At 38.8% G+C, this 14,204-nt stretch overlaps 1 protein-coding gene across 1 annotated transcript; it reads left to right on the top strand.

The window, feature by feature from the left end:
• Positions 1 to 415: 415 nt before the first annotated feature.
• Positions 416 to 11,686, top strand: caspa (caspase a). Its single transcript, XM_059331000.1, has 8 exons — positions 416 to 546; positions 6,497 to 6,775; positions 6,889 to 6,977; positions 7,954 to 8,130; positions 8,230 to 8,467; positions 9,415 to 9,585; positions 10,291 to 10,400; positions 10,526 to 11,686. The coding sequence occupies exons 1-8, from the start codon at positions 540 to 542 to the stop codon at positions 10,628 to 10,630; spliced, it is 1,176 nt and encodes a 391-aa protein (XP_059186983.1). The 5' UTR covers positions 416 to 539; the 3' UTR covers positions 10,631 to 11,686.
• Positions 11,687 to 14,204: the final 2,518 nt, after the last annotated feature.

Here is a 14,204-nt window from a genome sequence, read left to right as displayed (position 1 = left end):
TTTTTTTGTTTTGCAAATGTGTTGGAAATATCTTCTGATGTTGGCCTGCTATGCTCTGTAATAAAATAAACTAATATAAACAACATTTGCATGTGGAAACTGTTGGGAAGAACTCTCAGTGTCTCTGTTCCAATGATGCTGGCCATGCAACGCATCATTGAAACAGAAGATTTCCCTCGGAGAATGTAAAAATATTGTTCTGTTTTTACAGACTGAGATAGGGAGATGGGCCTTTTTTCTTTAAATAATACAATATCTTGGATAATAAAATCCCACACTCTCCTGGGATCAGCACCTTGACACATAGGAGCATTGGCTCTGTCTTTTTTTTTTTTTTATAAAGCCACACCTCGTTGGCCTGCAGCAGTAATCTAGTGATGTAAAGAAGGCTGTTTCTCGGTATGAAACAGGAAGCATCGTTATCATCTCAGCCAGTACGCATTACGCAACCCGCCTGCACACATGCTGCTACAAGTTGGAGTTTACATGTGTAACTTTCAGGCTTCACTTTAAACATTCTGTGATTGAAGATTTGAGAGATGGCAGGTAAGGGATGACGCGTTTAATACATTTTACCAGGTAGAATAACTTTGGAGTGTGTTGGCAGCATTATACAGGCGATCAGCCAAAAGTCTACTAAAGCTTCCTTTACCGTCAGTGGTCTGTGCTATGGAGGAGAAGCTATTTGGTCTCTTACACCTCCTTTACTTTTCAAAAATTCTTACTGTATCTGCATTTTTGTAGTCTTCCACGTCTTAGTTTCACTTTGCCCGCCCTACTTTGTGCTGCCAAGCCTTCAAACTAAACGCGAGTTTATGGCGCTGACATGTCCAAAGTCCGCTGGTTAACCCATAAAGTCTTATTCCATTCAAGTCAATTCAGACGTCATTCGTGGTATAATAATTCATGCTATGATGTGAAATCGTAACAAAAGCGTGTCTAACTTTTCAGCTAAAGTTAGAAAACCACTGGCATGATGGGAGGAAGAGCATAAACCACAGCCAAGCCTCCAGCAGCTTACTTACTCTACTATGTAGCCTAACTATAGGACATTATTCAAATATAGATATAATAAACATATAGATTTAAGGTTATACATTAGAGTAAGGGTGATGCACAATGATGATTTGATTCAGGATGTGTCCTTCGGTTAACCCTTTGATGCACAACAAGGTCTAAAGTGACCAGACTAAGTTTTTATATTCTATATCTTTGCAATAAATTAATTTCATCATTCAGTATTGCGATTTTCCTCAAATAACTTGTTTTTGATCATCATATATCCTAATTTTTTGTTTTCATTTCTTACTTTTTGAATAAAACCCCCCTTTTTTTTTTATCACTACGCTTCTAATGCACAACGTCATTTTTGACCCATGTTTATATGTTGTCACCAATTTAAAACCTGACAAAGAAGACACAAATATTAACTATCCTATTTTGTCAAATTGGTGTTTTTCCAATGGAAATTATTATTTTTTGGCTCTGATAAGTCTCAAATGTTAAAATATGTGATTTTCCAATGTAACCTGGTGGTTCTAACAACTCTTTTAAAGTTAAACCTTCAAAATAAGACAAACATAGTTACACAGATACTCACATTGTTAATTTAGTGAATCACTTTTTGTATCACTATGCTTCTAATGCACAAGGTCATTTTTGACCCGTGTGTGTAAACTTGATGTAATAATACAAAAACTATTTTTCTTCATAAAAGTATGAATGGAAAAATGGATATAATGATCTGTTGTAATAAAAAAAAGATATTCAAACACACAGCAGCATGAAATAACATGGAGAATGAATGCGGGTCACTTTTAGATAGATAGATATACTTTATTTATCCCAAGCTGGGAAATTACAGTGTAGCAGCAGCATTACACACATAGACAATAACAACACAATTAAGTAAAAAGAACAACCTAGGTATACTTCAAGCAATAAAATATAAAAATACAATAAAATATAAAGTGTCTAAAGAAGGAGTAGAATAGAATTCCAGTGCAGAATAAATATGAATATACAGTATAAAAATGTTAGTGGTGAAAGAGTGAAGTGGAAGGGAGAAAGCACAGTTCCCTGCGGAGCTCCTGTATCACTGACCACCACATCAGACAGGACACTGCCCAGACGGACAAACTGTGGCCTGCCTGTCAGGTAGTCAGTAATCCAGGAGATCCTAGAGTCGTCGACACCCATCCCCCGCAGCTTCTCACCCAACAGCAGAGGTTGAATGGTGTTGAAAGCACTGGAGAAATCAAAGAATGTGATCCTCACAGTGCTTCCTCCACCATCCAGATGCAAATGGGCTCGTTGCAGCAGGTAGATGACAGCATCGTCCACTCCTAAATGGGGCTGGTAGGCAAATTGCAAGGGGTCCAGAAACGTCCTCACCTGTGGCCTCAGCTGGGCCAAGACCAGTCTCTCCAGGACCTTCATCACATGAGATGTGAGGGCGACAGGTCTGTAGTCTGCTGGGTCAGATGGTCTTGACTTCTTGGGGACTGGGACCAAGCAGGAGGTCTTCCACAGCAGCGGGACTTTCTCCTGACTCAGACTCAGGTTGTACAGGTGTCCTAGTACAGGATAGGCCTGGGACGATAACAAATTTTGCTGGACGATATATTGTCCCACAAATTATTGCCGATAAACGATATTATTGTCAACATGATAATATATCATAATAATGCACACCCTTTCAAATACAATACACTTTTATTTCTCAGTGTTTTTTACCATTGTAATTGTAATTTTAAGAACGTTTAAATATCCTAAATAAATAAAACAAACATTTTTTTTTTTTAAAAGGGCAGCATTTATTTTGCGATGTAGCAAACTCCACTTTCTGTGAGCGCACAGCGTTTATATTTACTTTGTCGACCAGTGTTGACTGTCGGGACGAAGGCTCTGCATCTCCAGCTGCAGTTTTTTTCCCCAGCTGGGAAAACTGGGTCGGGTGGTTCTGCTTTAGATGGGCATGCAAGTTTGTTGTGGTGGCTTTTTTTGTTGCCACCACTTTTGAACAAATTGGGCATACAGGCTGGTCCGTGTGTTGATGGGCTCACCTTTTTCATTCGGTTTGAAACCGACATATTCCCACACCGGGGCTGTGGCGTTTGGCTTTGCAATCATCTTTTTTCCTGGCATTGCTCCGCACGAGGCTCACCTGCTGCACTCTGTGTGTAGCCAATGCTAGTGGCCCAGCCTTCCCCACAGAGACAAAGAGACTGGATGACTGACAGGAGGGTTCACTCCGCTCATTCTGCTATGGAACAAAAGCGCCCAGGTGCTGAGATCGAGCACAGAGTGAACCCTCTTGTCATCCAGCCTGCTTGGAGGCAACAGACGAGGAAAACAAACACGCATGCGCATGGCGATATATCGAGGCCGGCAAAATTATTGAGTTCATTTAATTTATCGTGCGATTAATTGATTTATTGATTATCGGCCCAGGCCTAGTACAGGAGACAGCTGGCTGGCGCAGGTCTTCAGGATCCTGGGTGCGATACCATCAGGACCTGCAGCTTTACGCTGATGGAGTCTTTCCAGCTGCCTCTTCACCTGGCCTGTAGTCACCGCTGAGGGGGGGTTGGTGCAGATGTCATCAGTGTAGGAGGAGGAGGGGGGGGGGAGAAGGAGGGGGGGCAGATGGAGAGGTGCTGCACTGGAGAATGCTGGGGGGAGGGGGGAGCCATTCGGGACAGTGTGGGTGTGTGGGGGGCAGGGGGTGTAGAAGGGGTGGCAGGCGGTGAGCTAAACCTGTTAAAAAAGCTGTTAAACTGGTTTGCTCTGTCCAGGCTCCCTGACATCTGCCTGTCCTTCCCCTTCATCCCTGTGATGTGCTTCATTCCAGTCCACACATCCCTCACACTGTTCTGTTGGAGTTTGGCCTCCAGCTTCCTCCTGTAGGTGTCCTTACATGTCCTCAGCATCTCCCTGAGTTCATGCTGCACTCTCCTCTGCTCCTCTCGGTCTCCAGACATGAAAGCCCTCTTCTTCTTGTTCAGAAGTGCCTTCAGGTCACTGGTAATCCAGGGCTTGTTGTTTGAGAAGCAGTGTACGGTCCGGGCTGGCATGGTGGTGTCCTCACAGAATTTGATGTACTCTGTGATGCAGTCAGTCATGTTATCAATGTCCTCCCCATATGGCTCACAGAGTACATCCCAGTCTGTCGACCCAAAGCAGTCCTGCAGTGCCTCAGAGGCCTCGTGTGTCCACCTCCTCACCGTCCTGGTGTTCACAGGCTGCCTTTTCACAAGAGGAACATACTTTGGGGTCAACATGACCATCCATGGTGTTAGCATACAGGAGATCCAGCGTCTTATTGTCTCTGGTGGGGCAGTCAACATATTGATGGAAGTTATTTAATGTCTTGCCCAGAGAGGCATGATTAAAATGTCCTGTAATAACCATGAATGCATCCGGGTGTTCAGTCTGTAGTTTGGCAGTGACAGTGCTGATGACTTCACAGGCCACTGCTGCATTAGCTGATGGGGGGATGTAGACAGCAATAAACATGGTGGACGTGAACTCCCTCGGCAAATAATACGGTCGCATTCCCACCGCCAGCAGTTCAATGTCCGCGGTACAGAGCCGTTCTGACCCATGTTGTGTATTAGAAGGTGTTTATATGTTGTGCATCAAAGGGTTAAGAAAGGACCACGTCACTATGGATTAATGCTCATTTGGATAATACATTTATATTTCTGTAACACTTCATTTGCATAGTAAACATAACTAGAAAATTTCCTCTGGGGAAATTTTGAAAGGGCCACGGGGGCTACTGCCGGTGTGTGTACACTATGATGAGATTCTTCAGAAATTCAAACTATGCCCTTTAACCTCAAAATGTGTGTGTGTGTGTGTGTGTGTGTGTGTGTGTCTGTGTGTGCACGTGTGTGTTTGAAGCATTTGTATGCATGTGTGAGGAGTGTGCACGCTTACGCACGCGCGCGTGTGTGTGTGTGTGTGTGTGTCTGTAACTGTAATCACATCAAAGATCAAAGGCAATCAACAGAATTAACTGGCACCTGTTCCGGCATAGTGACAGCAGAGGTGGAAAGACTGACATTTCTGGCCTCGAACAGAAAGCATTTTTGGCAAAACCAAAATACCTATCATTGATCTGACTTCACTTTGAGCGTCCTGAGTTCTTCCTGAACGTCTACATATGTTTTTTTTAAGAAAAATGAAAAAATAGCTTTGTTAGAGCGATCTAAAAAAACTGTTAAATGTCCCTTTTTTCTGAAATCTCCCTGCGTTTTTAATATGGGAGCCAATGAGGCTGGTGTTGGTGGCGCATCTGTGCGTCCTACGCCCAAACTATAACTCTGACAGCTTTACCAGAGGATTGTGAGGGAGAAGACAAATTTACCTACGTTTCTATGTATAAATTATCTCTGTAGAGTGAAATTTGCGGTCTGGAGCGCAGTTTTCAAATACATTTTTTGACAATTTCTTCTCTCCCTCTACACTCTGGCGATGACATCACACACTGTGACACGAACATTCCGTGCAATACACACCAATTATAATCTCAGAATTTCTCCAAAAATGATCATGGTCATTGAACAGGGATTGATAAAAAACTATATGACCTATCGAAATGTGGATTAATACACCGATACACAAGACTTGTGTCTACTGTTTAAAGTTTAAATGGAGTCTCTAGGTGAAATTATGCCGGAGAAGTAGACGTTTAAAAATCTCCAATTATTGTTCTTTTTCGCTCATTTTTTGTCGGCCGTCCCATTCATTTCAATGCAAAATTTTGGGCAGTTTTTCGCGACTTACGTCGCAAAAAATTAGCATTCTGTAGAGAAAAGTAATAGCACACCGATCCCGATCAAACCGCACGTTTTGATGTATAATTTGTCCTGCAACTCTTCAAGTTGTAGGACTAGTAGCGGGACGAAATTGCGTCCGGAAGAGGAAGAAGAAGAAATCCACAGTATAACAGTAGTGCAGCACTGGTCCCTACAGATATACTGTATACTGGTGAGATTGCCCCGAGGCCATAATAAGAAACTATGTTGTATTTGGTCCATGTATGCACTTAAAGTAGTGCATACATACTGATAGAGTATCAACTAATAAACTGTCAAAATGTTACAAATACTTTATCCTAATAAAGTGATTTATGATTCTAACTCAGACATTAAAAAATGGCTTGAACTTGTACTTCTCACTCAGTAGCCAATTTATTAGGTACACCTAGCTAAAGCTAATAAAGAGCATCCAACCAGTGGTGGAATGTAACTAAGTACATTTACTGCACTTGAGTACAGTTTTGAGCTACGTGTGTTTTATTTGAGTATTTCCACAAATGAAACGTTATACTTAAAGTTCACTACATTATAGAGGCAAATATTGTACTTTTTACTTCACTACATTTAGCTGCCAGCATTAGTTACTTTCAGATCAAGATTTAACATGAAAAAAATATGATTAGTTACATCTGTTGAAATTCACGTTTGTTCTGTATTCACTCTTTCAGCTGAGCTTGCCGGAGTGAGACGTAAGTTTGTGGATAAGGTGTCCAACACAGTGCTGAAGCAGCTCCTGGACGACCTTGTAGGCGACGTCTTGAATGAAGGCGAGAAAGAGTCAATACTGGAGGAGAACCCTGCCAGAGCAGACAAGGCACGCGTCCTCATTGACACCATGAAGAAGAAAGGAGATGCAGCCAGCAGGAAGATGATGGATCACCTTCTCAGCAATGATCCGACACTTTACGCTGAACTTGGTCTGTCCACTGATCAACCTGATCAGCCGGGTGAGCACACATACATTTAGTTTTTTTTTTAGTACATTTGGACACTGCTTTGAATACACATGTATAAACAAAAGAGTACATAATTTTGAACAGAAATGTTTTGTGGTTTCCAGCTCCAGAGCCACAGATGAACCAAGGATGGTCATCCACTCTCAGGCCAACCACCGAGAAGTTCTGGAAGGAGAAAGTCAATGATAGAAATGTTAGTCATTCATAAAATCCATGTCAAGTATCTCACTTGGTCTTAAAGGGAGAGGTCGTATGAGATACTTATTCATAGCCAGTGTGTTACCTGCAGTAGAAGGCACCTCCAGCTTGGAGGAGCAGCAACCTCCCCATCAGAGAGGAGAACTGAAGACACTTTTCTATCAGTGATCTCCTTAAAGCCACTAGATTCTGCCTTGGAGTTGTTCGTCTACTGCTGCCTCGATCAGTTTGTTTGTGTGTTTCAATGTGTGAGTTTGTCTTTAAAATAGTTCCACAAAGTCACACAACAATGGAGGCAGCAGTAGAACAACAACTCCCATGTGGTTGAAGGTAAAAGTGCTGTTTTGTCAGTGGAGTCTGGTGGCTTTGAAGAGAGCAGAGATCGATATCAAAGCTTCATTTCCTTCCCTTTGACATCAATTTAAAGCAGTGATTTAATTCTGAAAATTCAGTTTTGATTTTTTTAGGTGGCTCATTCACAGCAGTACATAGTTTAGCTTCTGTTCAGTACACTTAGAAAGATCAAGTTCATTATACTTGCTATTTTTAAGTTTAATAACTTAACAAAAATAAGTTAACACAACTGTTCAGTTAAGTCAGACTAACGTGGCTTATTTAAGTTGGTAACAATTAGAAAGATCAAGTTTATAATACTTGCTGTTTTTAAGTTTAATTAACTTCAAAAAACTAAGTAAATACACTTAAGTTTAAAGTAAACTTAACAAGTAAATATCAAGTAAACCTAAGTTAAGACTATCAGTTTTATTTACTTACCTTTTTTTAGTGCAATCGGTTTCCTAGATTCTTTAAAGTAAGCTCAACTACTGTAGATAATACACTGACTATGGATAAGTGCCTAATACAGTCCCACTTAAAAAAAACCCTGAACTATCCCTTTAAATGACACATTTACACACTTCTAGACATATAGTAGATTTATTTGACTTTGTTTCTTTAAATTTGTTTTTCAGAATTACCCTGCGAGCAAACTTTCCATGAAAAACCGTGTGGCCCTGCTCATCACTAATATAAAGTTTAGTGATGTGAGAATGAACAGAAGAGGGGCTGAGACGGACGAGGAGAACATGGAGAAGCTGCTCACCGCTCTGGGATACGAGGTGGTGAAACACACAAACCTCACAGGAAAGGTACCTTTATTACACGGAAACACACTTATTTTATATTATATTACATTTGATTAATTCAGTGATGCAATAACTGAATTCTGACTTTTTTTGTTGTCACAGGCAATTAATGATGCTGTAATTGAGTTCTCCAAACATCAGAAACTTAAAGAGACGGACAGCGTGGTGGTGGTTATCATGTCTCACGGGAAACTGGGAACTATCCTCGGTGTTAACTGGAAAAAAGACACATGTGAGGATGTGTTCCCCATTAACAACATTTATAAACACTTGAACTCAAAGAATTGTCCAGCACTGCTGGACAAACCCAAGGTCATCATCATCCAGGCCTGCAGAGGAGGTGATTCTCATCTATTCTCACATACACTGTAAAAAATGTTTGTAGAAATTACAGTAAAACACTGTCAAATTGCATCAGAAACAGGGCGTAAAATTAAAAATGTAATATCACCGTAGTAGGTTGTAATTACAGTAAATTAAGGAATAGTGCAAAACTTTTAAACTGTAGAAAACAGGGTTTTTTTTCATGTAAAATGAATGGATATTTAAAAAGTTAAAAACCAGAACCAACACCAAATCACGATGCACCACGGTAACAGCTGTTAATTTATGGAACAAATTGGAGAAAGACTTGAAAACTTGCAATACCATTAACTTATTCAAAAAATTACTTAAAATAGGATGATTCATTTATATAAGTTAGAGTAATGAGTAATAAGCTTCTTTCTTTTCTCTCTTTTGTGACTGCTTATTTCTTTTGTTGATAAATAACAGATTGTACATTTCTAAATTTTAAATTTACTTGAGTTGTAACAGGGTAGGCGTAATAAGCTGCTTCAGCCTTTTCGGTCCAAATGTCTATTATTAATTTTCTCTCTCTTTACATGTTGTTTACTTTGATCAATGTTTTGTTTTAGTTTTTTTCTGGTTTGTTTTGATGACATGTATTGACCGAAATAAACAGATACGAAATGAAACGAAATGAAAAATGGAGAAATAATTAATTTAAATACCATCCTGTCACAAGGACAAAATTACCCTAAAAATAAAGGGACTACTCAGTCTAAATTACAGTCTTTGCTGATTTTGACATTCAAATTTACAGTAGAAACTAACTGTATTTTTTACGGTAAAGTTCTGGCAACCACAGCTGCCGGTATTTTGCCGTAAATTTAACAGATTTTTTTTACAGTGTACAACACAGAATTTTCATGATCTGAGTTTGATGGTTTATTGTCTTGCAATGCTCTCATGCTCTGTATTAAAATGATCCTGTGTGTGTTTCAGAGGACGAAGGATCAGCGCTGGTTAAAGATGGAGCAGACATGGACGTGGTCAGTGATGATGTGTCACAGCCAGAACTGTCTCACTTTACGGGGGACGGCAACATTGAGGAAGACAACGTGCGATGTGTGCACTTAGAGAAAGACTTCACTTCTCTTCTTTCCTGCACCCCTGGTCAGTTCACTTTAATATTATCAGATCTCATTCTGCACCAATGAAGATTAATATTAATAATCTGCATTAACCCTTTGATGCACAACATGGGTCTAAAGTGACCCGACAGTTTTTATATTCTATATCTTTGCAATAATTCATCGTTCAGTATTCCAGGTTTTCCTCAATTAGTTTGTTTTTGATCATCATACATCCTAATTTTATGTTTTCCTTTATTCATTTTTGAATAAAATCCCTTTTTCTGTCACTACTCTTCTAATGCACAACATGGTTGAAAAATGAGCCATATCCATTTTTTTTTAGCTAAGTAGCTTGTTAAGCTAACTTCTTTGCTAAGTATTTAGCTAAGTAGCTTGCTAAGCTAGCTACTTAGCTAACTTCTTGGCTAAGTAGTTAGCTTAGCAAGCTACTTAGCCAAGTAGTTAGCTATGTAATAATACAAAAACTTTTTTTCTTTATGAATTACGAGAAGCAAAACGAAAATAATGATCTGTTGTTATCAAAAACAAGATATTTAAAGAATATTTAGAATGTTCAATCATAAAATAAGTTGTTATCAAAAGATATAGCACAGAAACACACAGCAGCATTAAATAACATGGGAAATGAACGCGGGTCATTTTTGACCCATGTTGTGCATCAAAGGGTTAAAACAGCCAAGATGAATTACTGTACATAGTAAAAAGTATGTATGTTTTCCTTCAGATACCGTCTCATACAGACAAACAACAAACGGGTCTTTTCTCATCCAGTATATTGTTGATGTACTGAACACCTGCGCATGTCAGGATCACATTGATGAGCTTTTCAGAAAAGTAAGTAGAAAGTAACATGAGTTTGTGAGGCAACAGCACCACAAACGGAGCAGTTATGATGGTGGTCTTGTTGTATTAGTCTTGGCCCTGCCTAATGTTATATCTGGTTTGTTTCGACCACACAGGTCATGCTACGCTTTGAAGAATTTTCTGTTCAAACCAAAAGGCAGATGGCGACCAAAGACAGATGCAGTCTGCCAAAGCACTTCTACTTCTACCCCGGGCTCTAAGGGAAGGTTTGCATTGTTTAACACAAACTTGAAACCGGGTTAAAATCATACTTGAGGTGCTACTCGGTGAATAAATGATAGTTAGGACACAGGCCCTCCACGGGGCAGAGCAGAGGGATGCAAAGACATCAAAACAATAACAAAGAGATGTAAAATGACGACAGAGATATACAAGGACTGCAAGGAAATGAAATGCAAAATGACTGCAAAGACTTGCAAAGCAACTCCAAAGAGATGAAAAGTGACATCAAAATGATTAAGGACTGCAGGGAATCACAAAGTGACAGCAAGGGGACAAACAATGACTGCAAAGAGACATCAAATGACTTCAGGTAGAGAAAATGTATTATCAATTTTATATTTTTTATATATATTTTTATTCAAGTTGCAAAAGAAACTGACAATAAAGGGACACAAATTGACAAAAAGGGTGATGCAAAATGACTTAAAAGAGAAAAAAAGACTTCTAAGAGACAAAATGACAAACAGATATGGCTACATTGTTGTGTATGTCTTTTGTTGTATCTTTGATAATAGTAATAGAATTTAAAGCATTTATATTTTTATATATAATCAACAGCATGTAAGAAGGATAGGATCCTAGTTCACTTTGATTCTCTTGATGGTCGAGGCAACATTTAAAAAGGTGTTTGTTTTACTTATCTATGTAATTTTTAAACCATTTTAAAGTTATGAGACAACGTATGGTTGTGAACGTCAGCCTTTCATGTAAAAAAATAGAGAAAAAAACTGTTTATTGTCATTAATTACAAATTGCAAATGACAAATGATTTTCCTAATGTCTCATAATTTAAAAGAAGTGGTGGCATTTATTGAACCGGGATTATAATGTATCGACTGTTTTATTACAATTATTTAAATTTCTCAGATCTTGTTTTAATCGATTTGCAAAAATAAGCCAGTGCAACATTAAGCAGACTATAGAAGCTGCTTTTGATTCATAGTGTGGGGCATTTACTTTTGTTTTTCTCTGTTTTCTTTTTGTCCAGTTCTTTAAACCACAAATTAAAGACTTACAATCAACACTACAGAGAATTTTTTTGTTTTGCAAATGTGTTGGAAATATCTTCTGATGTTGGCCTGCTATGCTCTACAATAAAATAAACTAATATAAACAACATTTGCATTAAATAATATAATATATATAATATGGAAACTGTTGGGAAGAACTCTCAGTGTCTCTGTTCCAATGATGCTGGCCATGCAACGCATCATTGAAACAGAAGATTTCCCTCGGAGAATGTAAAAATATAGTTGGGAATTGAAATAGTATAAGAGACCAGATCTAAATGGGAAAGCATGTCTATTTATCTTATGGGGGAACTTAAGCTTTAATCAGTAGTTTTTAATTTTTGGGCTGAGCTCCAACACATCAGGAGCTATTGGGAGGTAAACATTTAGTTGTTTTCGTACTCTTTAGATCAGGTTCACTAGCTTTTACTTTTGTGTGTGTGTGTGATGATTCACTGTTTCCTCCCCATTCTGCATGATGCTACTAGACATGTCAATACTAGACATGACAAAGTCATACTATATTATGTGGATTTTGGTTAAAAAATTGTCAAATTTACAAATGCCTTAAAATGCTAAAAATGACCCAACAATACCCTGTTGATACATGTGGTAGTATAGTTTTTCCACAACACCAAACTATGGGACGTCCAAAAATTACCCCCTCAAAAAAAAGTCATATGTATGTCGATTTTGGTCAAAATTTGTCAAATTTTAAAATGCCTATTAATGCTAAAATGGGTCAATTGATATTAGAGCAGAATATGTCCAGACATTTGCATTCTTCAATTTTTGGAAATACTATATAGTGTGTTTTTTGTGTCTGTTAGTTTTGGGCAAGCTATGCAATTACCATCATTAAGAGGCTATTATACATGGCATTTTTGGACAAAGTAGTATAAGAGACCAGATCTAAATGGGAAAGCATGTCTATTTATGTTATGGGGGAACTTAAGCTTTAATCAGTAGTTTTTAATTTTTGGGCTGAGCTCCAACACATCAGGAGCTATTGGGAGGTAAACATTTAGTTGTTTTTGTACTCTTTAGATCAGGTTCTCTACCTTTTACTTGTGTGTGTGTGTGTGTGTGTGTGTGTGTGTGTGTGTGTGTGTGTGTGTGTGTGTGTGTGATGACTCACTGTTTCCTCCCCATTCTGCATGATGCTTCTAGTTTATTCAGCCGTTTCCTGTTTAAAGATAACGATATAAACAACTCTACCTACTATATAAACCACTGGTCCATCTGTGTCTGCTGCTACACAGAAAGCATCGAGTGATGCAACATGGTGCTCTGCCAACAAGAGTTTTAAATCTCGAAGAGGAAGGCAGTGTTCTGTGTGTTCTTCCTGTGTAGAAAAGGGAACTTCAGAGTTCAGACAAAGGCTGATGGAAAGTCATAATTGTCCTACACAACACAAAATAAAGGACTGTAGTGTATGACTCACTACCCCTCTAAGTGAAAAGAATGGATTGACGACCAGGTGAAAGTTCCTTTTAGTCTTCTTTATTATAACTCATCAAAAAATACAGGAACATTGGAGGAGACTATTGTCCAATTTTAAGGCTGTTGAATGAAAGGTCCCACACCAAATGTAGCCCTGTCTCCTCTCCAAATTTCTATGTGTGAGGCGTTTTTAAGCCTTCGGTTCTGGCCCATGGGCGCGTCTTCCAGGGGCACAAATACACCCACTAAATTTACTTTTTAACCTTATTTGGCTGACATCCAAAACCCCTCTTCTTTCTGATCGATGTTCACATTCCAACATCTCCACTGTCAAAACAGCTGTCCCCAGAGTCTCCCCGAGAAGTCCTGATGTCTCTATTTTCCGAAGGGTCAGGATGAGCCCCAAAGGGTCAGAGAGGCCCCTCTTTACTGGCGCCAATATCCTCTGGCCATGTCACATACAGTATACTATTTGTGGCACGACAATATACTACAGGATCCAACCTGACATAACACAAGAAAATAGATATGATAAGGGACATTAGAAAAGGTGAGAAAAAAAATATTTCTGTCATTAAAAGTTTACTTAACTTACTGATGTGGGATGTCCAAACAGAGAGAAAGAGAAAATAAAATATTAGCTTTGTAATTTGGAAAAATAGATTTACAAACAGTTGTCAGATTAACCACTTACCAAAGCGAAGACATTGATGTCATTTATCTCCTTCTGGGGGAGAGAATCCGCCTTCAAAATAAAAGATGAGCATTTTGGCTGCGCTCCAAACATTTTTGAACAAACTTCACTAGGACCGATCTTTGACATTTCTCAATGAGGTTTTAGGACATTATAGGGTCTATTATACTCTGGTGATACATTTGGTGCTATAGTTTGTCCAAAAATAGCGAAAAAAACAAACAAATTATGGGATGTCCAACAACGACCCCCTAAAAAAAGTCATACTATAATATGTGGATTTTGGCCAAAAATTGTCAAATTTTAAAATTCCTAAAAATGCTTGAAATGGGTCGATTATGGTCTGTTGATACATATTAGAGCAGAATATGGCCAGAAATGACAGAAAAACCCCATGTTATGGGA

The sequence above is a fragment of the Centropristis striata genome, chromosome 4 (genome assembly GCF_030273125.1).
Source record: "Centropristis striata isolate RG_2023a ecotype Rhode Island chromosome 4, C.striata_1.0, whole genome shotgun sequence".
Lineage (NCBI taxonomy): Eukaryota > Metazoa > Chordata > Actinopteri > Perciformes > Serranidae > Centropristis > Centropristis striata.
Note: the sequence above shows the minus strand (reverse complement) of the source record. Positions and strands in the feature narration are given on the sequence as shown.

What these genes read in the sequence shown, in the direction of transcription:
- caspa (XM_059331000.1), top strand. An exon ending in TGATCAACCTGATCAGCCGG is followed by an intron (nt 6,776 to 6,888) that starts GTGAGCACACAT and finishes TGTGGTTTCCAG; the next exon opens with CTCCAGAGCCACAGATGAAC. An exon ending in CATCCAGGCCTGCAGAGGAG is followed by an intron (nt 8,468 to 9,414) that starts GTGATTCTCATC and finishes TGTGTGTTTCAG; the next exon opens with AGGACGAAGGATCAGCGCTG.